The sequence below is a fragment of the Canis lupus genome, chromosome 3 (assembly GCF_003254725.2).
Source record: "Canis lupus dingo isolate Sandy chromosome 3, ASM325472v2, whole genome shotgun sequence".
NCBI lineage: Eukaryota > Metazoa > Chordata > Mammalia > Carnivora > Canidae > Canis > Canis lupus.
In genome coordinates, this window is record NC_064245.1 from 85,780,773 (window position 1) to 85,803,861 (window position 23,089).

Below are 23,089 nucleotides of genomic sequence, written 5' to 3' on the forward strand. Positions count from 1 at the left end.
AACGCTTTGAAGCCTGGCATGTTGAAGGAAAAATGAACGTTTTTATGGAAGCCTAGTGCACAGAGCAGGATTCATTCATCCATTCAAGTTTTTGATGCTGGACAACAGGGAAGCTGCCTGGAAGAAGATAGGACCAGAGAGAGCAGAAAATACACTCTAGCCAGGCACTAACTGGTAGTTTCAGAGGAGCAGGTGACCTACAGACGGACTGACTGGGTTAGAGTCGTCAGAAGGGTTGAGAGACTGTGTGGAAGGAGGAAGGGACGAATTTAAGTCCTGTGAAAGGAGAGTGGCTCTCTGCTGGAATAGAAAGAACTGGCAGTCAGTTGCTGTTTTCCTGTTGTCTTTTTTTTAAAATGCTGCAACTTTGATAATATCCCGTTTATATTATAAAATAAAGGACTAGAGGCCAGGCTTGCTGCTTCTGTCCTGAATTCACTGCCAGTTACTAGAATGGCGCTTTCATTCACAAGTGTTAAACTGTCACTGGTTGATATTTACAATTGATTTAAAAATACAAAGGAACATTTAGGGATTTATGGTCTGCTTCCAGTTGTGTAAAACCAAATAGGATTTGATTCATTTTTTGTTAAATTTGTTCTAATACAAGGATAATAGCTGGCATAGAGTAGAATGTAAGAAGTTAAAACGTTTGGAAACAAGAGAATATTTAATAGTTTTTTAATTTCCACCAAAATAAGTGTAATTCTGTATTTATATTTGGACACCCTTTGTAAGGTAGTGCCTTATTTGTTGTTGTCTTACTCGTATTAATTTATGCAAAATAGGGCCTAATACAGTTGTAGAACTACCAAAAGCACCTTTTCGTATTAAAGTTTTAAAATGTAGGCTATATTAAGGGTAAAGTTTTAATGGGCATGGGGGATTTAACTAGCATTCCTTTTACAAATAGTTACTGAGTTCCTTTTATGTGGGCTTCTAACACAGCACTACTGGTGAATAGTTTCGAATTTTTAATGATCAAGAAAGGTTGAGGGGATCCCTGGGTGGCGCAGCGGTTTGGCGCCTGCCTTTGGCCCAGGGCGCGATCCTGGAGACCCGGGATCGAATCCCACATCAGGCTCCCAGTGCATGGAGCCTGCTTCTCCCTCTGCCTGTTGTGTCTCTGCCTCTCTCTCTCTCTCTCTCTCTGTATGACTATCATAAAAAAAAAAATGTTTAAAAAAAAAGAAAGGTTGAGAATGCATGTGTTTTTGTGAGTGTAGATTATTTTGCTTGTTTTGATCATGCTTGACATTTATTCAGATATTTGAGTTTAAGTTCAAGCTATGGTTTTGTTATAAGCGTTAAAAGTTTACTCAAATTTACTCATATGCATTTTTTGACTAAGACTTAGAATTGCTATTTTATAGATTTGATGTTATTAAAATCCAGGAACTACTCTTTGATTTTATTTAGGTTTCATTAATTTTATCCATACAAATAGCTGATTTTTCTGTAGCTTATCTTACAGTTTACTAATTAACATGGCTCAAAGCATACACTGCTCAATAAAAAAGAGAAATGGCCCTTGTGGAGATGGTTCTATAGTTTTAAAGAGAGGCTTAATGATCCACTATCTGAAGATAACTTAGTGTGGTACTGCTGGGATGTGGACAGATAAAGAAGTTAATGTCCTTACTGAATTGGCAACCCCCACAGAATTCCCTGGGGACTGAAAATCCAAACTAGTTGAACCTAAGTGCATTATTGTGTCCAAATAGAATTCAAATAGAGTAACTTAGGGTACTCTCACTTCTACTACTTCTAAGTGGAATTATTGAAATAAATCAAAGTGGATTTCATTGCGAGGCATGTTATTGAGGGGGAAACACTTATTTCCATGTTACAGTCTAGAAAGCTTGTATCATTTGTGTATATTCCCATGTGTTGTATGTAGATCCCCTGACCAAATTCAGGATCACTTTGTGTTCTGAACAGTTCCTAATTAGATCATATGCAAGCTACATCTAGAACACACTTAGGGCTTGCATTAGTCTACTACTAAGGTTTCGAGGAAGCTAGATAACTTTTTATCATCTCATGTATTTGTTCTTGCGCATCATATATATATATATGTTTTCTTTAGCCATAGCTAGAATTACCTCTCCAGCTTTAGTAGTAAAGTCATTAGAAGAAGCATTCTTGAAAGTCCTACAGTTTGTTACAGGAGTTTTCCCCCTTTTTGTCCCCAAACCTACCTCCCATGGTTTACGAGCCCTGCCTTTTTTTTCATAGTACTTTAATAAATCAGTATGGCAAATAAGTCCTATTCAAAAAGCTTTTATTACCTTAAAGCTTTTTAACCAATTTACTTTTAGTCCTTGGAAGAAAGCCTAAGGTCTTTTTTTTTTTTTTTTTAACACCTCTGTTTTGGAGTTTGACTTTTGGTTGGCAGTAGACTATCGATAAGGACATGGGGTTTGCCAGCTTGGCATAATCCTGTGATTCTTAAATCCACAGTTCTTGTAAGTATTACATTATTTGCCACACAGACATAGCCAAAGACGCATGCACACCAAGTGAAATTATTTTCTAAAGAAAAATTACTTTAGGGGTGCCTGGGTGGCTCAGTTGATTAAAAGCCTCCCTTCTATTGAGGTCTTGATTTGGGGATCCTGGAGTCAGATTCCCTGCTCATGGGGGAGCCTGCTGCTTCCTCTCCCTTTGCCACTTCCCCTGCTTGTGCTCTCTTTCTTTCAAATAAATAAAATCTTTTAAAAATTATTTTTAAATTCTGAAGAATTGATCATAACAAGAAATTTTTCCATACTAACTGTATTCTGTTTTAGAAGAAACATGTGAAATGTATTTTTTTATTTCCTCCACTGCTCTAAATCTGTATCCAAAACTATTATAATATCACCCCAGAATTCCAGAAAACCATAAGACCTTTTATATAATCACAAGCATGTCACTGGTTCTGTAATAGGTTTATAAGGACTTTCTCTATTTATTGCCTAATTTTGTTAACAGTTTTGTCTTAGCTAGATGAATATTCAGGAATTATAAAAGCAAATGGAGATTTGGGAGTGTTAAAACCTTTAGCTACTTAGGTTGGCTTCCAGGCTCTGTCACTGACTTCTAAATTCATTGCTCCTTCCAGGTCAACGTACTTGACTTTGTAGAAGAATATTAAACTCAGGATATTTATTCAAATTCACCTGTCAATTTCATAGCCTTGTTTTTTGTTTTTAAGATTTTATTCATTTATTCATGAGAGACAGAGAAAGAGAGGCAGAGACACAGGCAGAGGGAGAAGCAGGCTCCGTGCAGGAAGCCCGATGTGGGACTTGATTCCAGGTCTCCAGGCCCTGGGCCGAAGGCAGGTGCCAAACCGCGGAGCCACCCTAGGGATCCCCTCATAGCCTTGTTTATGTTTGCTTTGGTTCTAATTTTTGAGCCATGTGCGTGCCATCTTAAATGTACTGAAAACTGTATTTGAGTAACATTAGATGACCTGCGTTCCTTATCATTTGCTAGTTACCAGTCTTTGCAACTACACAATACAAAAAAAGGAAGAATTTTTGGTTTTAGATGTGTGAATGATTCTAAAATATTAACCTGTCAATAGGTCTCTAGTAAATTTTCAAAACCTCCAGGATTTCCTGGTGGTATGAGTCCTTTTCGTTTCTCAGATGTGCCTATGGGCTTTTTTGCCTGTATGTCATAGTTTAAGCTGAATCTTCTACTCCTAGTGTTCTTGTTCCCTTCTCTCTCGTGGTAGATTCCACCTTACTCTAGACAACTCAAATGGTAAGTTTCCTTGGTCTTAACTGTGGAAGTAAACCCTTTTTAAGTCTCAGAGTGAGTCTATGGTGTCATTTACACTATGCATGTGTAATCTTCCTTCACAGGCTGCAAGAGCAGGCCCTGTATCTGATTCATCTTTTTTGTCCTCTGCTTGCATATACAGGCATTTTCACTTAATGGCACTTTTCTGTTCCTGAAAAATCAAAGGTTCTGGGGGAAAAACAATCTAACAAGAATCCCATTTTCTTATCGTTAAATAAGAAAAATTATGTGACATGTTATTCTCAAGCCCCAGCCAGTTTCCTAAAATAGATCTAACATACATCACACGCTTACGTAAAGAAAAAAACAAGGGATCATATTAGTATGTAAATACTTGAAACGTTTTTCCCTGGCAGTAAAAGGTTCAAATGATTAACAGTTGCTTTGAATGCAGTGACATCTTCTTTGAAATTGTATACTTTCTAAAACATCTGCATTTGATTCTGATGATGTGCCAATGCTTCTTAGATCTTAACTTGAGATTTTGTCCGCCTGTGCCCTCCTGTGCCATTTTGTTTTAAATGTTTAGTTTTGGTGATACAAAGTTCCCTTTGTAAATACTGCCAGAAAATACCAAAAGATATACATGTTTTGTGGACTTTGGATAATAACCAAAGTAGTGTTCTGTCAGCAAGACATGTAAGGCAAGCTATTATACTGTTTCATCGATAATTTTTCTCTTGATGCTATCTTTCTGTTTAAGTAATGAAAACATATGTGATTGAGTGATAACCTGAAATAATAGCTTTCTTTGAAAAAGGAATTTGCTATGATGGACTAAATGAGATTTTGAATTAAGATCTTAAATATTAATTTGTCTTTGTATTGCATTGCATTGGCCATTGAGGATGAAACCTTATTTCTAGTTTACTTACTGGATTGAAATTCATTAGTGAAAGGTCATGGCTACCCTTACGGTTTTTTTCAATTTTACTTCATTTATAATATAATTTATATACTGTTTATTTCTTAACAGGTAGTTGTGTCAACTAACATTGCAGAGACTTCTCTGACAATAGATGGTGTGGTATTTGTGATTGATCCTGGATTTGCAAAACAAAAGGTACATACTTTAATACTTTAGTTGTTTACTTTATTAAATTGGTGTTAGCTTAAGAGTACATACTGTGTTGTGTACTTGTTCAGTGACTAGAATTTACTTTTTAGAATTATTTTCCTGTTGTCTTGTGTTTTGTTTTCAGACTTTGGTGATATGAACCCTTTCTGTTCTTAGCTGACTATCCTTTATTAAACCCATGCATAATGTTGAATCCTAGGCCTTTTTTTTTTTTTTTTTTTTTTAAGGGTGCTTTGGGGTTTTTTTGTTTGTTTCTCTGTAGCAGTTGGAAGTGTTTCGGTTTCTGTGTTCATTTAAGGAGTATGAGAGTAGTAATAAGAGGACAGGATTGTCATTCTTGTAGGTTGATCACCCAGTAAGATTAGAGTTTCTATTATGTGTTGGGCATAGTATCTGAAAAGGTTTTAACGTTATCTTCTAGTTGAGCAGTGCTGAATACCAAGCACTTTGGCCAGAGGAAGTGACTACTCAGGAAATAACTGGTGATGTTGTATGATTCACAGATTTTTAAAATTACATTTGGTTACATTTTATAGGTATAATTGGGAGAATTTGTTGCATGCAGTATTTATGTTTCTGATGGAAATTTTTCACTTTAAACTGGCAGTGTGTAACTGACCTCTGAACTGAGTTCAAAATATTTTTCTTGATGTTCACACTGAACATCAGGTATTGAAATTGACAGGTTCTTTACAGGCAAAAGCCTTCAACACTGTTGATCCACTCTAAAAAAGCAAAGTAAAGCTGGTAGAACTGAAATTAATTTTCAGTTAGGAGGAGTAAGGATGATGTAAGCTTTTAATTAAGAAGAGTGAAGATGATGTAAGCTTTGTGTGTAATAGATAAGAACCTTTCCATGTTAGCTTGAGTCTTCAGAATGATTATTTCAGAATATCTGAAAGAAAGTTAAGGCACAACCAGTTCTCAGTTTCTGTCTCTGATGTGCAGCCTTCATCACTATACTGCTTTGTTTATTTTGAGATTAGCTGTGGACTTTGCATACAGATTACAGTTTTGTGGTTAACTGAAGGAAAAATTCTTACATTATTTTCATTCTTATAGGTGTATAATCCTCGAATCAGAGTTGAGTCTCTTTTGGTAACAGCCATTAGTAAAGCTTCAGCTCAGCAGAGGGCTGGTCGAGCTGGGCGTACAAGACCTGGGAAATGCTTCAGACTTTATACAGAGAAAGCTTATAAAACAGAAATGCAGGTAAGAGGTTTTGCTGTATCCTTCCTGTGTTTGGAAGGTTAAGTTGAATTTGTTACCAGAAGAAAATTGCTTTATTTACTTCATCTTGCCTTTTGGCACCATAAGCGCCTTACGTTTTCCCTGAGTGAGATTTATGGTGTAATCTACCAATACAGCTCTCTGTTAAAATTTTAAGTTGAAGTGAACAGTTCGCAGTAACACTTTCAACCCTGTAAAGATAGTTCACAGAAGGTGTCTGATTCCTTTCTGGTATATTCCACCAGTATTCTTCTCCTGTGGATCAGTGGTTTAGAAGTAATGCCAAAGTAAATAGCTAAAGAGGCAGAGAACAGGTATGTTTTGTTTTCTGGAGCAAGAGGATTAAGGCATGTTTAACAATAAACACTTTTGTTTTTTGCTAGGATAACACCTATCCTGAGATTTTGCGTTCTAATTTAGGATCAGTTGTGTTACAATTGAAGAAGCTTGGTATTGATGATTTGGTGCATTTTGACTTTATGGATCCACCAGGTATGAATTCTCAAAGCATATTTTAGCAAGCCTTTTAACCAAAATTCACTATCTCTACATCTTATCTCACACACACACACACACCCCCTTTACTTTTTCTTGTAGTATGCGTCAAGAAAAGTCCTATATGTTAGTATTAAAACTAAGAATGACAACTATATGAGAAAGTTTTTTTTTTTTTTTCTTTCCTCAGAGTAACTAAATTATCCCGGGAATTACTGACCCAGCAGGAAAATGAGAAATTTCTAATTTTTCTTTTTGTTAGGAATTAATTTATTTAGGAAAATGACAGTTTTAACTACTGTGCAGGAAAATATTGCAAATTTATATGAATTGTTGTTTGCTAGAACTCTAACTGAATTTGATGACAGTTTGAGTTTGGTCCACTGAAGAATGAAAAATGAGATTGCTTATAATAGTTTGTACTTTATCACCTTTTTGCTTGTTAAAGCAGTTTGTCTAATAGATTGCCTTTTCCCCCAGCTCCTGAAACTCTGATGAGAGCCTTAGAACTTTTGAATTACCTGGCTGCTTTAAATGATGATGGAGATCTGACTGAATTGGGATCCATGATGGCAGAGTTTCCTCTAGATCCACAGCTCGCTAAAATGGTTATTGCAAGTTGTGACTACAACTGTTCTAATGAGGTCCTATCTATTACTGCTATGTTGTCAGGTAATAGAGGGAAAGGAACTAAAAAAAGCCCAGCTCTTCACAGTTTGGGTGGACTTCACATTTGGTTTTGTTTTTTATTATTTAGTATGATAGTAGATTTTATAGATGGTTTTGAGGAGCTCATTTTGTTTCCTAAATATCTTGTAAATAGATTTATGAAGATACAGTATTTACAAAAGTAAAGTAATTGCTTGTGCACAAAATATAGTAAAAACATTGGCTCTCTTGAGTGCGAATAAAAATTGCAATAAGAAAAGAACAAGTCTGAACACAATTGTAACAGTTCTTTGGTAGGTTCATCAGTTTTGCGGTTTATTACTGAAAGTACAAGAAGAACTTTGTTCTAGTACTTGGCACTATTAAGTGAGCCTGGGACAAACCCAAACTATCATTTAAATTGAACTTTTCCTACACATATAAATAATATATTCTAGTGGCAGTTGAGCAAATGTGAATTTCAAACTTAGTATCAAATAAATAGAAGTAGTAATGTGTAATTTTAGGTTTAAAATCTCATCAGATCATAATTCTTTTACAATGGCAGAAAACAGTTGATACGTGAAAGACACCTAATAGATAATATTGCTGATTTCGGAAATTGGAGCATTAAGGTTAACAAGTCATGCTGTTTTTAGTAGCAGTAAAGCGTATCCATCAATGAATTATAATTTGGAAATTAGATTTTCCAAAAAGAAGAAATATGATTAACAGCTTTACACTGATTCTTACAGCTAAAAAATAGAAGACATTTTATATTTTTACTGATGACCAAAGTACTCTATACTATACTACTAGTTCCAGTACTGGGGAGAATGACTTCAGTTTCAGAGTGGTTTATTAGTCTATAATTATAACCTAATGCCTCAAATAATTCAAAATCTTACATGGAATTAAAAGATAAATTGAAAAATTTTATAATTATAAAATTATGGCTTAGTTTAGATGTATGATATGTTTTAATGGTGTGAATTTTTTATTTAAGAACTAGCTAAAAATGTTTTTTTGCAGAGTTATGACTGATCAGACTCAGAGCAGATGGGCAGGGCAGTATCGAATCATTTTAATAAAATTGTAGTCTCACTTGCGGAGGTGGTGGTAGGTTGTTGTCTGCCTTTCTTACATGTTTTTGTTAGATGCTCCCAGTTGGTACTTACCCAAGATTTTAGTTTTAGAGAAAGTGTGGGGCAAGGGTTAACAGATTGCATATTTATTTGTTATCTGCTCAGATTTTATTCTTCCAGTTTCTCTTATCAGGCATACTATATAATTACCATCGTTTGAGTCTATATTACTAGTTCTTTAAAAAACTGGTCATTGTGACGCAGTTGAAATCTTCCACCTATATCTCTTATTTGTAATAAGGAGCTCTGTACAACACAGGAGTTTATTAGCACATCAAGAGAATGGACATTTATGTTTAGTGATTATTAAGCAAGGCACTTGTCGGGGGCGGGTATTAAAAGGTGAGGAAGAAGTCACAGAACAAAAACAGTTTGCCAAGCTTATACTGTTTTGTTTTTCATTTAAATAGTTTTTGACATTTTCAGGTCCTGATATAAATAGTGCAAATCAGGGGCCTTATAGAGTGCTACTTATTCCCACTGTTAATTCTGGGAGCTAGTTCACTTTTACTTTCGTATCTTTGAGAGGTTTCTGTACTTTCATGAATTAGCTTGCTTCAATTACATTAAGCAAGACATTTAATTAATATTTATTGTGATCATGTGTCATTGTCTCTATTTGGCTTCTTTGGTATCTTTTAAAGGGGAAACTGTATGGGAAAGTAATTTGATACTGTATTTGATCTTGTTGTTGATTATTCCCATTATCTTCTATCTGGACTGATTCATTTATACTTTTTTATATTGAAAAGGTTTTAAGAGCTTTAAAAATGTGTTGACAAAGTCCCAAGCTGTTAAGTATTTTTACTTTCATACTGCTTTTATGACTATGGAATTGCTAAAGTGAATTAAGGAAAGTTGTATTTTAAAAATGTAGTGCACGCTTTGTAACAACTTAAAATTTTATGTGAATTAACATCGAGGCTCTAAACAAATACTGTAGTTACATATTTTGATGACCCTTGAAATAATGACTGTTTCAGACTAATTGTCAACTTTCAAATATTGGATTTGGTTTTTATATTGAGGTTTTGATTCAAATAACCAAATAACAGTTTTTTTTTTTTTAAACTTGGGACGTCATTTTCTAATCTTTTTATTAAAATGCTGGAAAACTAGGCTGAATTTCCTCAGCCTTTTTGAATTTTCTTAATTCAAAGGCGGTTTAACCTTCCACCACTACTGCTATCATCAAAACCCAACATTTCATGATATTTTTTATGTTTCCATATGCTTCTGCTCACCGGTGCTAATAGTGATACCCACCAGTTGGTAATAGCCATAGCATTAGGGAAAAAATTACAATAGAAATGTGGCAATAGACTGGTTAGAAAGTGGTTTTTAGCCCTGCAGTGGGCAGATACAGCTTCATAACTTCCATAGCCATTCAGTGGATTCAGTGGATGGCCTTTTGAAAAATTACATTTAGCTTAAAGGCTATTGACACCATAATTCTGGTTATTGGTAGAGCTATCGGCACTGGTTTTTGAAATAAGTTGAGCTTTCTATTTCTAGTATCTTGATGGCCTTCAGAATAGCTGTTTGATGCCTACTTTTAGATCTAGTTAAAATCATCAGGTACTCTGTAGCTTTGAAACCCTCTTGTCTTACAGATGTGGTTAGGTGTTGATGTACCAAATCAAGGTAGTAAACAGTCCAAGATGCAGTTGGAGGCCATCCTGCCCTGCCCTATGCTCTGTGAACTGACCTAGCTAGGCCTTGTTCCTCTATCTGTGAATGCGTGACTCATCGATATGGGCGTTTGTGTTGGGCCCATACCAACCTTGTTTAGTCCCACAGTGTTTTGTTCGCCCCACGGAGGCCAAGAAAGCCGCAGATGAAGCCAAGATGAGATTTGCCCACATAGATGGAGATCATCTGACACTGCTGAATGTCTACCACGCTTTTAAACAAAGTAAGTGTAAATTAGATTGAAGGCACTCTTTTGTCTAAATGTCACTTGCAGTATATAAGATGTTTCTTCATCTCACTTTCATTTATTATCTGTGACAACTTTACATTAGAAACCCAGAGGTACTTTAGAAAAAACTCCTGACTAGCATTTAAAATGGAAATTGTCTGTCTTTTTCAAAGTTGTTTACTCTTATAATCAGTGGGGAAAATACCTATTATAGAAAGCTGGAAAATGGAGAGCGTTAAAAACAAAATACCAGTATAATATTTACCACTAATACACAGATTTTTATATACTTTGTTTCACTGTTTATTTTCATTCGTTTTGTGTGTTTAGTTTTGTATTATTTATAGAATCTTTACTGTTTAGTAATTTTACTAATAAGTAGCTCTTAAATACAAAACTAAGAAAATAGAAAAATGGGCTGTAGATGTGAATCAGCGTTCTCAGTCAGGCTTCAAGTGGTCTGTAAACATGAGGAGGAAAGTCAACTCTACTTGTAGTTCAAGAGCATTATTATCTAGGGGTACCATTTTCTCACCTACAAAATTGGCAGAGGTTAGGGCAAAGTAGTCCTTAGCTATGTAGGAGTGGGTTTAGTGAAACAGTCCTACAAGAGAGGTGGAACTATAAATTGATGTGGTCTTTGTGAAAAGCAGTAGATTTTATGTTACTGAGAAAGTTAAGTTCAGATCCTGTGACTCAGAAATAATCTATGAATAATCTGTGATCTTCCAGTATCCTGTGCACACAGATATAATTAAAGATTTCATCCCAGAATTATTTATGATAGTAAAAAAGGGTGGGAGGGAATTACCTTAATGCCCACCAGTAAAAAGATAGTTCAGAATTTATGCTATAGCCACATGATGAAATACTGTTCCAGGCTCCATCCCAGGACCCTGTGATCATGACCTGAGCTGAAGCAGACGGTTAACTGGCTGAGCCACCCGGGCGCCCTGTTCTAGCTTTAAATCATGTTTTCGGAGAATATTTAGTGACATGAAAAACATTTTCCAGTTGTTTGAAAATAAGGAAATACAGTCATAATGAAGTTATTGCCAGATGCTATTATTGGAATCCACCATTTATAAAAGTTAAATGAGAGAAGAACTTCAATTAAAGAAAAAAATGGAGGGATCCCTGGGTGGCGCAGCGGTTTGGCGCCTGCCTTTGGCCCAGGGCGCGATCCTGGAGACCCTGGATCGAATCCCACGTCGGGCTCCCGGTGCATGGAGCCTGCTTCTCCCTCTGCCTGTGTCTCTGCCTCTCTCTCTCTGTGACTATCATAAATAAATAAAAAAAAAAAAAAAAAAAAAAAAAAGAAAAAAATGGAGAAATAATTGCGAGTTTTGAAAATTTTTGATTTCTACATATCAGTAGGTTAACCTCTTAGATATGTAATCAAGTAACGATAGCCTTACATCATCACACTTTACCAAAAATGTGGAGTTCACGGTCAGTAAAGTGTATGGTTTCTGCCAATAAGAAAATGGTTTCCTAATTTACTATAGCATTGCCATTTGTTATCTCCTAAAACTTTTGTTTATACTCCTAAAATAGTCTGGTCATTTTAACACATCTCTTTTGGGATGGAGGTGAATTTATTTATCTCAGAATCCAAAAGTACTGCAGAGTGGAACAAAAGGCATAGCTGCCAACGTGCTGCATGTCTGTGGCTTACATATCAACTCTGTCATGAGTTGAATAGAATTGATAAATATCTGGTGAAGAAGCAAAGGCCACTACACAGCTTACTTAAGAACATTTTATCCCTCTTGTGTTCAATGTATTGATAACACATAATGTTAAAGACTATTCCTGATAGGTTTGATCTGTCCCAAGAAATATGCTATATTCCTATATGTGCCACATTGTATTGTGGTGGTTGAGCTGAGCACCGAGCACATAATTAACTGACAGTGGGAATGGCTGCAGAGAGGAAGGCCTTGAGAAGGATTCACGTCCATCTTAGTTCTCAAAATCCTTTGTTATCTTTAAGATACTGTTTTAAGTGGAAATTAAAGATTTCTAAAGGATCAGCATGGGTTTTTTACCATGTATGTGTCACAAGAAATTTTAATGTTCCGTAAATTAGGAGATTGTGTTCATTTGTTTTAAGTTTTGATAAATGGCACAGCCACGTGTTAATAGGACTAGCAGAGGGAGTGAGTTAGAGTGGTAACATCCATTCCCTAGATGCTTGATCCTTGTCTTCCTGTTACATGCTTCTTATGTTTTATTATTTTATTCTATATACTTGTAATAAATAAGGTCAAAGGAAATCGGATGACTGAACATTTGATAGAAATGTCCCCATTAGTCAAAGGATTAGCCTTTAATTATTGCCTGTCATCTTAAATAAGGGGAGTCATTTAAAAGTATCAGACTTCCAGATCTCTCTGTAATATTTGGACATTTAATATCCATTTATTGAATTTGGAATGTTTTCACTAATGATTTTTTTTTTCACTAATGATTTTTAAGTGATGCTGTGTTACATTATTAATTGAAACATTAAATGTGTTTGAAAAATTAACTTATTCAGATATTGGTCAAGAGGAACTATTTCATTAAGAGACAATAGTTGATTACATAGAAAAGCTAAAATTCATATGTTGAAATAACACTTTAAAAAAGGATTTATTTCAGAGAGCACACACATGTGCACACATGAGCAGAGAGAGGGAGAATCTTAAGCAGACTCCTCCCCACTCAGCTTGGAATCCACCTTGGGGCTTGATCTCACCATTCTGAGATCAAGACCTGAGCTGAAAATCAAGAATCGGATATCCAACCTACCGAGCCACCCAGGCATCCCTGAAATCACACCTTTGAGAAACAGCTAGATTTAAGTTGTTTTGCAACACCTTGATTGCTCTGTGTATCTGCCTGATTTCACCCTGAACTGGTTTGACCTTAGATTTTAGAAGCAGTTTTGCTGTATTGGTAATAAATCTATAGCCAACATTATTGTACGAAAATATTTCCATTTTTAGATTTTATTTCTCCCATTTACCAAATTTAGAAAATACAGTAGAACTACCAGATAGTGTTTGTTTATCTTGACAACTTAAAATTGCCATTTTGTTACTCTTTAGGGTATGAATTCTGAAATTTAGAACCTTCAGAAAAGCTATACTCCAGATCAGAGTCTGCAAATCAGCTGCCCTTTTCAAAGGGCCCCCTTTCTTACTGTCTCAGCGTGGACATTTCCATTGCCTTTCAGCTCTGTACGTTGCACCAGCATAAGCGAGGATGCCTTTAAAACACACTTTTTTCTCTTTGAGTTATCTCCAGAAGATATTTGCCGCGTTGTCTTAAATACTACTACTCATTCTAGATCAGTTATTTAATTGACTTGAACACATCAGTTCTTCAGTTTAAAGATCCGTTTTACTACCTCACCTACCCACTTGCCTTTTCTGAAATGTGGCCACATTTTGTAATGGACAAACATTTATTAATACAGTTGTTATTCCTTTGAAAATTAAGTGAGAAAAGGTTGTATGTTATAATTGGTATTATCGTAGAACTAAAGCGAAAAGAGTGTGCCAAAGATCAATGTATGTTCCAGAAGCTGCGGAAGGATCAACATCGTTCTTATTTTAAGGTCCTCCCCCTGCTCCAACCCCCAATTTCACATAACCCTCTTAGGTTTATTTATCAAAAGGCCTGTGAGGTAAATAGTGAAGTTTTCCATTGTGACTCTCCAGGACATAAAAATGTCATTATATAATATTTTATATTTTGCTGCAGTTTGAGCTTTTTGCTCAAATGAGCACACAGTGGATTGGTTGGAAGCTTCGCAAGTATTATTCATCAGTGGAGAAATATCCCTTTGATAATAAATACATGCAGTGAAATTACTTGAAGTGTTAGCTTTGTTTATTAATAATAATTAGCAAGTCTTGTTTATTAAACATGAGTGGGGATTCCAGACATTCCTATAAATTATGCCACTTGTATTTTATTTTTTATTTTGTTTTTTACTTTTATAATATAGCTCTTTGTTTGATATTTTTTGTTTTAATTCCCGTTAGTTGAGATAACAGTGTTGTATTAATTTCAGATGTTCAGTATAGTAATTCGATACTTCCAAACATCATCCTATGCTCATCACTATTCAACAGGATACATGCATCCCTATGTTTATAGCAGCAGTATTTTACAATAGCCAAGATGGGGAAGCCACTCAAGTGTCTATTAATTGATGAATGAATAAAGAGGTGGTGTGTGTATGTGTAAATGTGTGTATGTATGTATATGATGGAATATTACTGAGCTATAAAAAAAGTGGAATGTTGCCATTTGCGACAACAAAGTATAATGCCAAGTGCAGTAAGTCAGAGAAAGACACCGTATGATTTCACTCATGTAGAATTCAAGAAACAACAAAGGGGAAAAAAAAATAAGGTCAAATCAATAAACAGACTCTTAACTACAGAGAGCAAATGGATAGTTACCAGAGGGGAGGTGGAAGAGGGATGAGTTAAAAAAAAAAAAAATAGGTGAGGATTAAGGAATGCACTTAACCACTTGTATTTTAAGTCTTGTTCGTCCACCACTAAGAGACCACATAGGTTGCAGTAAAACCTTTAAACCCTTCAGGTTTGGTGCCTTAGCCCAGGAGTAATTAAATAAAAATTACAGTAGTCCTTTGAGTTCAGTTTTATAACTCATAAATTATATTTGGTAATCTTAATCTAAGGTGTACTTTCTATGAAAATGAGGCAGACATGGCATTTTATCAAATTCCCTCAACCCACCCCTGTCTGTTAGACTATACTAGAAGCATCCATGTAGATTTTCATGAGTAACCTAACTTCATTGATTCAAAATAGTTTATTCAAAATCACAAAATCCAGTAGCCGGAAACCTTAGTGCTATTTCTGATTTTGAACTTCACTACACTAGATTTTTAGGAAAGTTGATAACATTGTGATTCTTTTATAACGGTGATGTGGATAATTCTTTCTGGGTTACTTATTTTACTCTTAATAATGATTTTTATTTTTAATTAGATAATATACCTATTTGGATGATTCATATCCCCTCTTTTTCCCCCCTCCCTCCAACTTTGTAGATCATGAATCGGTTCAGTGGTGTTATGACAACTTCATTAACTACAGGTCCCTGATGTCAGCAGATAACGTACGCCAGCAGCTATCGCGAATTATGGACAGATTTAATTTGCCTCGTCGAAGTACTGACTTTACAAGCAGGGACTATTATATTAATATAAGGAAAGCTTTGGTTACTGGGTATTTTATGCAGGTATGTGGATAACATATGTATGCGTAATTAAATGTTTACATCATATTTGCTTTCTATAACAGCCCTTCAAATCTACTTGAAAACAAGTTAGGGCAGCCCTGGTGGCTCAGCAGTTTAGTGCTGCCTACAGCCCAGGGCCTGATGCTGGAGACCCGGGATCGTATCCCATGTCAGGCTCCCTGCATGGAGCCTGCTTCTCCCTCTGCCGGTGTCTCTGCCTTTCTCCTCTCTCTCCTCCCTGTGTATTCTCATGAATAAATAAATTAAATCTTTTAAAAAAAAAAAAAAAAGAATGCCTCTGAATATTGACTTTATATGTTATGTCTAGATTCTCAAGTGAATTAATATAATATACTAATTTTATGTGTCTAATGAGTAACAGATTAATTTGTTAAATGACAAAGTTAGTAATCCAGTTATGTAGAAATCAATTTGTAGTTATTTTTTAATTAAGAGTCTTTATTATACCAAATGATATGTTAGCCATTTTCAGGTGGGATTAACAGCTATTTCTTCAATGTAAATTTCAGTTTTTGGCTTTTGATTTTAAAATATTGAAACATTTCTGTGAATCTAGGTGGTAACTGGAGAGATACAGTTATAAATCGTGCTAAAACATTGCAGTTGTCTGGGTGGATCCAAGAAGTGCAGTTCACTTTTGTCTTTATATAGCAACTAAAGACTACCCAAAAAATCAAGTATTGAGATAACTGTATTTCATTCACAGTGCTGTAGAATGATCATGGAAATATATAGCAGACACCTGGGTGCTGCAAAAGCCAAAAATGTCTTTTAAGTGATAATGATGAAAAATAATTTAAAATGTTTTATTTAGTTTTAAGTGTGTTGTCATGGGGACGATACTAATTGAAGTATATATAGCTTGTCAGGTAAACAAAGTGTTTAAGAGATTTTAAATTATGTTTTAAACTCATTCTCTACTGGTAAAAATTGAAAACAAATCTATCCATTACTTGGGATTGGATTGATTTTAATTATCTCTTCTATCTCCTGTTTGTTTTTTCATTTTCTATTTTGGCTATGTCTTTAAGCAAGATGTAGCCTGCCTTAAGGCCAAATGAGCTGAATAAATAGAACGGACCCAAATGCTCAAAATCAAAATAAAAATTGATTGGTGCATAGTCTGTAGTTGAAATCGTAATAACAGTAAGAATTTTTATTATGGCATCTCATATAAGATCTCATTCATTAAAGTTAGGAAAATAATAGAGCTAGGTATGAAAATTCATTCTAGACACTTTATTCTTAATATATAATATATATTAGTATATAGTGGCTTTTTGACATATTCTTAAATTTGCTTGTAATTCCAAAAACATTGACAAAGCCATATTCAAACATGGATTTCTACTTTGAAGATTAAATTTGTTAGAAACAGGGCATGCACTATAGTACCTAGGACCTATTAATTAGGTACTTAGTATTTTTTAAAGGAAACTGAGTTCATTTTCTGTTATTAATACTTACTCATTTCTATCATTGACACACATTCTTCATATTACTATCTAGTTCTAGAATTAGAAAGGGCATATCAACTGTTTCAGTGTTTGCTAATTAAATATTAGGTAGACATATTTGATTACAGATAGAAGAAATGCAGGCAAGAAGCATGTGCACCTTTGTCCCCTCTATTCTTTTTATTTATTTTTTCGTAGACTACCATTTGCTTTTCACTCCTTTTTGCTTTATTTTTTTCTATCTTAATTGTGAATGTTTTAGTAATTGTTCATCTACTACACAGTTTGTCACCTAGCACTAAAGAACCTACTCTAGATGGTCTAAGGCAGGAAGGACTGGATAGTGCATATATAAGGCTCTGTGGACCCATTCAGTCATTCTGAAACTACTTAGCTCTGCCTCCCCTTGCAGTGCAAAAGCGGCCATGGGCAAATGGGCTCCCTGGGTTCCAGAGAAACTTTATTTTTTAAAGATTTTTATTATTTATTCATGAGAGACACACAGAGAGAGGCAGAGACACAGGCAGAGGGAGAAGCAGGCTCCATGCAGGGAGCCCGATGTGGGACTTCATCCCAGGACTCCAGGATCACGCACTAAGCCGAAGGCAGACACTTAACCACTGAGCCACCCAGGTTTCCCTCCAGTGAAACTCTACTTAGGAACCCTGACATTTGAATTACGTGATTTTTACTCGTGACCAGATATTTTCCTTTTGCCAGCCCCACCCACCCACCCTTCCCCATTCTGTAAAGATGTATAGAGCATGTTTGTCCGACAGGCCTTTAACAAATACAAGCAATGAGCTGGATTTGGCTTGCAGGAGTTTGCTTATCCCTGCTTTTATCAGGCAGTTGTAAATAAGTGTAGCCATTGAATAAAAAGCAAAAGATGAAGCTTCTCTGTTCCTAATTATAGTAGCTTTACAGCACTTTTGCTTTATAACTAGCACATCAAAAGCATTGTATTAATTTTACTGGGTTTTGGTTTCAGGTGGCACATTTAGAACGAACAGGGCATTACTTAACTGTGAAAGATAACCAGGTGGTTCAGTTGCATCCCTCTACTGTTCTTGACCACAAGCCTGAATGGGTGCTTTATAATGAGTTTGTTCTTACGACAAAGAATTACATCCGGACGTGTACAGATATCAAGCCAGAATGGTAAGCACCACCCTTTGTTTTAAAGGTTTTTGTTAACATTTTGCTCAGAATGGAATCTGATTTTGTTTCAGTAGTCATGTCCTGAAGTTAATGTTATCATCAGCTCAGGATATGTGCTCCAGGGTTTAGGCATGGGGCTTCGACCTGATGGTATGGTTGATCTCTTTAAATCTTTGCTAAGAGAATAGTGGGATTGTTGGTATGGGCATGGGCAGGATTTGAAGTCAAATATAAAATTGTAGTTGACTAGAATCAAAGACTATCTTTGGAGCTATTCTCTTGTTGTGATCAACTCAAGTCTCCTGGTACTGCACTAGAAATGAATCTGTCCCATTTATCATTAGCTCTGAACTATTTATTTTTATATGTTGATGCTTTAGACCAGAGTTAAGCAAACATAAAAGCTACACATCTTGTGTCTTAGCATATTTGATTTACAAATTGTTACTGGAACTGATTGTGTTATCTTAAGCAAAATTACCACTCCTCCCCTTTTGTGTGTCTTGTTTTTTGTTTTGGTTGGTTGGTTGGTGGTGGTTTTGCCAAAATCCATTCCGTAACTTGGGATTAGAGATGTCAGCCAAGAATGGTGGGCTGAAAGCACTTATTTTAGTTGTTGTCACTTGCTAGATAGTGTGAGGCTTTTTTCCTACACAGATTTATGACTTTTGACACTTGTGTAGGACATTACCATTTTATCTTAAATGCTTTTTGGAGAAAAAATTCTATGGCTAAACATTTAAAAAGATTCAGTCAAGTGAATTCTTTGGGGTATAGATCTATATTTATAGTTATTAAACTTGGAAAATGAGAAGATCCAATCATTTGAATACAAAGATATTTCTCACTTAGAACCTGTATTAATACAACCTTGGGGAGGTTGGTCAAAATAGGGTTATTAAAGAAATTAATAACCTTATTTTAATATCTTTACATTAGTGTAAAGAAAGGTTTTTTTTTTTTTTTTTTTTTTTAAGTTACAGAAAGTCCAACATCAGAAAATTTACAGCTTACTAAAATAATGCATTTCTGAAAGCGGTGTTTATATGGATTAGGCATTTGCAATTGTAATGTTGATTTGGATTCATAGATTTGCCTTTGTTCATCAGTATATTAATGAGTAATTCTTATCCTATTAGCAACTCCAGTCTTTAATTAAATGTTAATTTGCTAATTTTTCCCCCCCTTCTGGACAGGTTGGTGAAAATTGCCCCTCAATATTATGACATGAGCAATTTCCCACAGTGTGAAGCAAAGAGACAGTTGGACCGCATCATTGCCAAACTTCAATCCAAGGAATATTCACAGTACTGAATTCAGTGCTTAGAACTGAAGTTATTCAGAGGACAGCTTTAAAAGATGAATGAACTGAAAAGTTCAAGTTGTGCTCTTCACGTTGGTTCAATAATGGCCTTTATTTGAAAGCTTTTTAATTTTTCTTTACAGTAAATATTCCATTCTGATTTCATAAATTAAACATTTATGCCTCCCTTTTGTGTTGACACTGTAGCTCATACTGGAAAAGTCGATCAATGTTTTGCAGTTTATTGAAAGTAGTTCTATATATAACAATGTTATAAGCATTTCTTTAGAAATGGTTGAAAATGCTTCTAAAATGTGATTATCGACCATGGTATGCATGATCGTTGTAATTGTTGACATTCCTTTTAGAAGTTGTGAAATGTTACAACTTGTGCTTATGTAGACACAATCTTCTGTCTCAGTACAGAGGCACTGACTTCAATAAAGTCTATTTATACTAATTTCAGCCAAAGCACTTTGATATCTTTGTTCTAATCTCTTTAAATATGGCTTCTTCTCAAATGTGGGGCTTTTTTTTTTTATTGTAAGTATACTATGATTACATATTTAACATCTTTCCACAAAGGCTATTCCTTAGATGAAATAGTTATTAAAACAACATTTTTAAGAACATGGCAGGACACTTGGTTAGGTTAATTAAGGTGTAACCTAATGGGATAAAAATATATAGTTTTCATTCAATATTGGCTCTCAGGACAGAATACTGGTAGAATAGTTTTCTCATTGTCTTAAAGTTCATTTTGTAAGGCTGATTTGTTACTACTTTTTTAGCAGATCTTTTTATTATGCTTAGAGAAACCTAAACACCCTACCCTCTGAAACAAATGTTTATTTGTATTAAATAGTAGGGAATGATGTTATATTATAGATCTTAGTTTTTCTAAACTCTCAGTGGGATATTTTATCCAGTGTACAAAGTAATTAGCAAAGTATGTTAAGATGTGAACTTGACTTTCCTGTTTCCTGTAACAGGCAGTAGACAAGTTAAAACCCTTTTTTTTTAACAGCAAATGAGGTGTTTGGTGTGACCCTTCAAGGGGCCTGTAATCAGTTCCTTTCACTTGAAGACTAAATACTGTACTCCGAAATGTCTGGACTCCCCTCTTTTACTCCCCCCCCCCCTTTTTTACAAATATTTAAATGTTAAAGGAAATTTGTAAGTGTGTTTAGTTGGAATTTAAATATATTAAAGCATTTATCATGTGGTTTAAGGGAGTTAATTGGGCTAATAAGAGTTTTTCAGGCTGTATACTTTTTAATATAAGATAGGTGTTATTAAATGATGCTAGTGGCTTAGTTAATACACTTCTGTAAGGGCCTAGTGTTATTCCTGTGGAATAATTTACATGTTGACATAATATTTTGGGTTGCATTTAAGTTGGTTAAAAATTTATCCTACTCTCAGTATCGGCAAATTGTCTGCTAGGATATTTTTAGAGTATGTTAAGAAAGCCTAGGCACTTGGTCAGACTGTTTCCCCTAAATAGGTAGCTTTTGCCAAAGTATTATGTTGCATTTTTTCCATTTGCGCATATTTTTTATATTCTGACTATCTAGTTTTAAATAGATCACATTTTAGCGTATTTGTTGTTTAATCTTGTGCTTTTTAAAATCCTAAATTAAACCATTAGATTTTCTTAAAGGGAAACTTAAAAAAGATGTAAAGGAGGAAGTTTGGCATTTGGCCAAGTTTCTAGGAACAGCGAGTAGTACACTTTTCCATCTTGTAAGTGATGAGTGTGCACTGTGAGTGGCTACATGGCAGACAGCAGAGCAAACTGTCATTGTGCCCACTCTGCCGTTAGTTTTTGCAAGGCTGGCCACATCTGACCAAAGCTGTGAATCTTAAGCATTGATGTAATTGGCAAAGATATGGCTTCTGTAATTTGTGTACCCTCACCCCTTCGTTACAGGTTTGGCAACAGAATACAAAAGTGGTCACAATTTCCCTTGTTCACACAGGTGGCTAAAACTATCAAATGAATCCTCAGTGGTGTAGAACAAGAAAGCTAAATTTAAAATTTTCTCCTTAATATTCAGAAAACCAGATTTTCTGAAGACCTCTCCTTACCTCTTAGAATAGTTGAGCTGTTTTTTGTTGTGAATGTAGCATAAGAAAGGGAAGGCCTTTGACTACAGTTGAGGAAATGAACACAACTCAAGGGGAATGGGACAGTAAAGTATACCCTACAGTCAACCCACTTAGCCACAGTCCACAAAACAGCATATGGCTTAGTCCTAGAATTTCAGGTTTATAAGGTAACACAAATATCCTGAGATTCTCTTCTGAATGATTTTAAAGGCCATCCCCTCTGCTCAGATATTTTAAAGAAAACCATTACTTTCAAAGACATTTTAATAGTTGTAGAAATGCTGAGCTAAAATTTCTTTCTCTGTGACTAATTGTTTCTGATTCTCGCTTCTAGAACAAAGTTAAATAAGGATAATTGTTTTACTGCACAATGCCATTTAGGCTGAATAGCCTGTCCCTTACCCGTCTCTTTGATACGGTTTCTCGATAGCCTGGACATCTCTGATAAACCTCTGCTGAAGATTCTGTGGCTTGTAGTCAAGTAGTGTGGCCTAAAGTGGGCAGAGTGAGGTGGAACTTGTATTTCCCAGGGGACCAGACATGACATCACTTCTTTAATGCAGCTTATGGTTACATTAACCATTCAAATAACCACAGCATACTTTTGGCTCACATTAATCTTACCATAAATTTAAGGCATCCAATTATTAGGTGATAGTTTTGGATGTGGCTCAGGGCTGAGGAAAGACCCTCACACCGTGGACATGTTCATCTTTGGAGACCTCACCTCATGCTTTTAAATGCATCTCTATATCGCCCATTAAATAACATTTAAAAAATTCTAGACCGGGCAGCCCCGGTGGCGCAGCGGTTTAGCGCCCCCTGCAGCCCGGGGTTTGATCCTGTGGACCCTGGATCAAGTCCCCACATCGGGCTCCCTGCATGGAGCCTGCTTCTCCCTCTGCCTGTGCCTCTGCGCATCCCCCCGCCCCCCCCCCCCGTGTGTCTCTATGAATAAATAAAATCTTTAAAAATAAATAAATAAAAAGTAAAAAATTCTAGACATAATTGTTTCCTAAATAATTGGGAAAGGAGTATCTCAAGTACATGTTTTCTCATAGTTTTAGAATTCTTGTACTGTGAAACTAACATACACATTGTTTCAAATGCAGTTTTTAAGTTGACAGATTTAGTATGTACATATTTAAACAAGGATTTGAATTTTACAATTTCTTTCTATATTAGAGAAAGTAGGGGAGGAATTGTGTTCCCAGGCATTTTTAGTGGTGCGCTAGTACTGGGCCTATGGACAAAATGGTCCTGTAGATAAACTATTGCACAAGTGGTCAAGTGGTTTATCTTGCATTGCCAAGACAAATGTACTTATTTGGAATTTGTTGCCGTGGTGACTTCTAATTACTTTTCTTGGTATACACTGGCTAGATGATGGGAATTTTCCAGTTTTGCTGAACTGAATTCTCTAGCTTGGACTTGATAATCGCTCATTTCTAG

At 35.4% G+C, this 23,089-nt stretch overlaps 1 protein-coding gene across 1 annotated transcript in view; it reads left to right on the top strand.

The window, feature by feature from the left end:
* The window catches only part of DHX15 (DEAH-box helicase 15), a 59,599-nt gene extending 39,609 nt beyond the window's left edge, over positions 1-19,990 (top strand). Inside the window, exons 7-14 of the mRNA XM_025438627.3 lie at positions 4,772-4,858; positions 5,936-6,085; positions 6,487-6,595; positions 7,079-7,270; positions 10,184-10,306; positions 15,393-15,583; positions 18,053-18,222; positions 19,419-19,990. Coding sequence (XP_025294412.1) covers positions 4,772-4,858; positions 5,936-6,085; positions 6,487-6,595; positions 7,079-7,270; positions 10,184-10,306; positions 15,393-15,583; positions 18,053-18,222; positions 19,419-19,536 — 1,140 coding nt within the window. The 3' untranslated portion in view covers positions 19,537-19,990. The remainder of the gene's footprint in view (positions 1-4,771; positions 4,859-5,935; positions 6,086-6,486; positions 6,596-7,078; positions 7,271-10,183; positions 10,307-15,392; positions 15,584-18,052; positions 18,223-19,418) is intronic.
* The last annotated feature ends 3,099 nt before the right edge of the window (positions 19,991-23,089 follow it).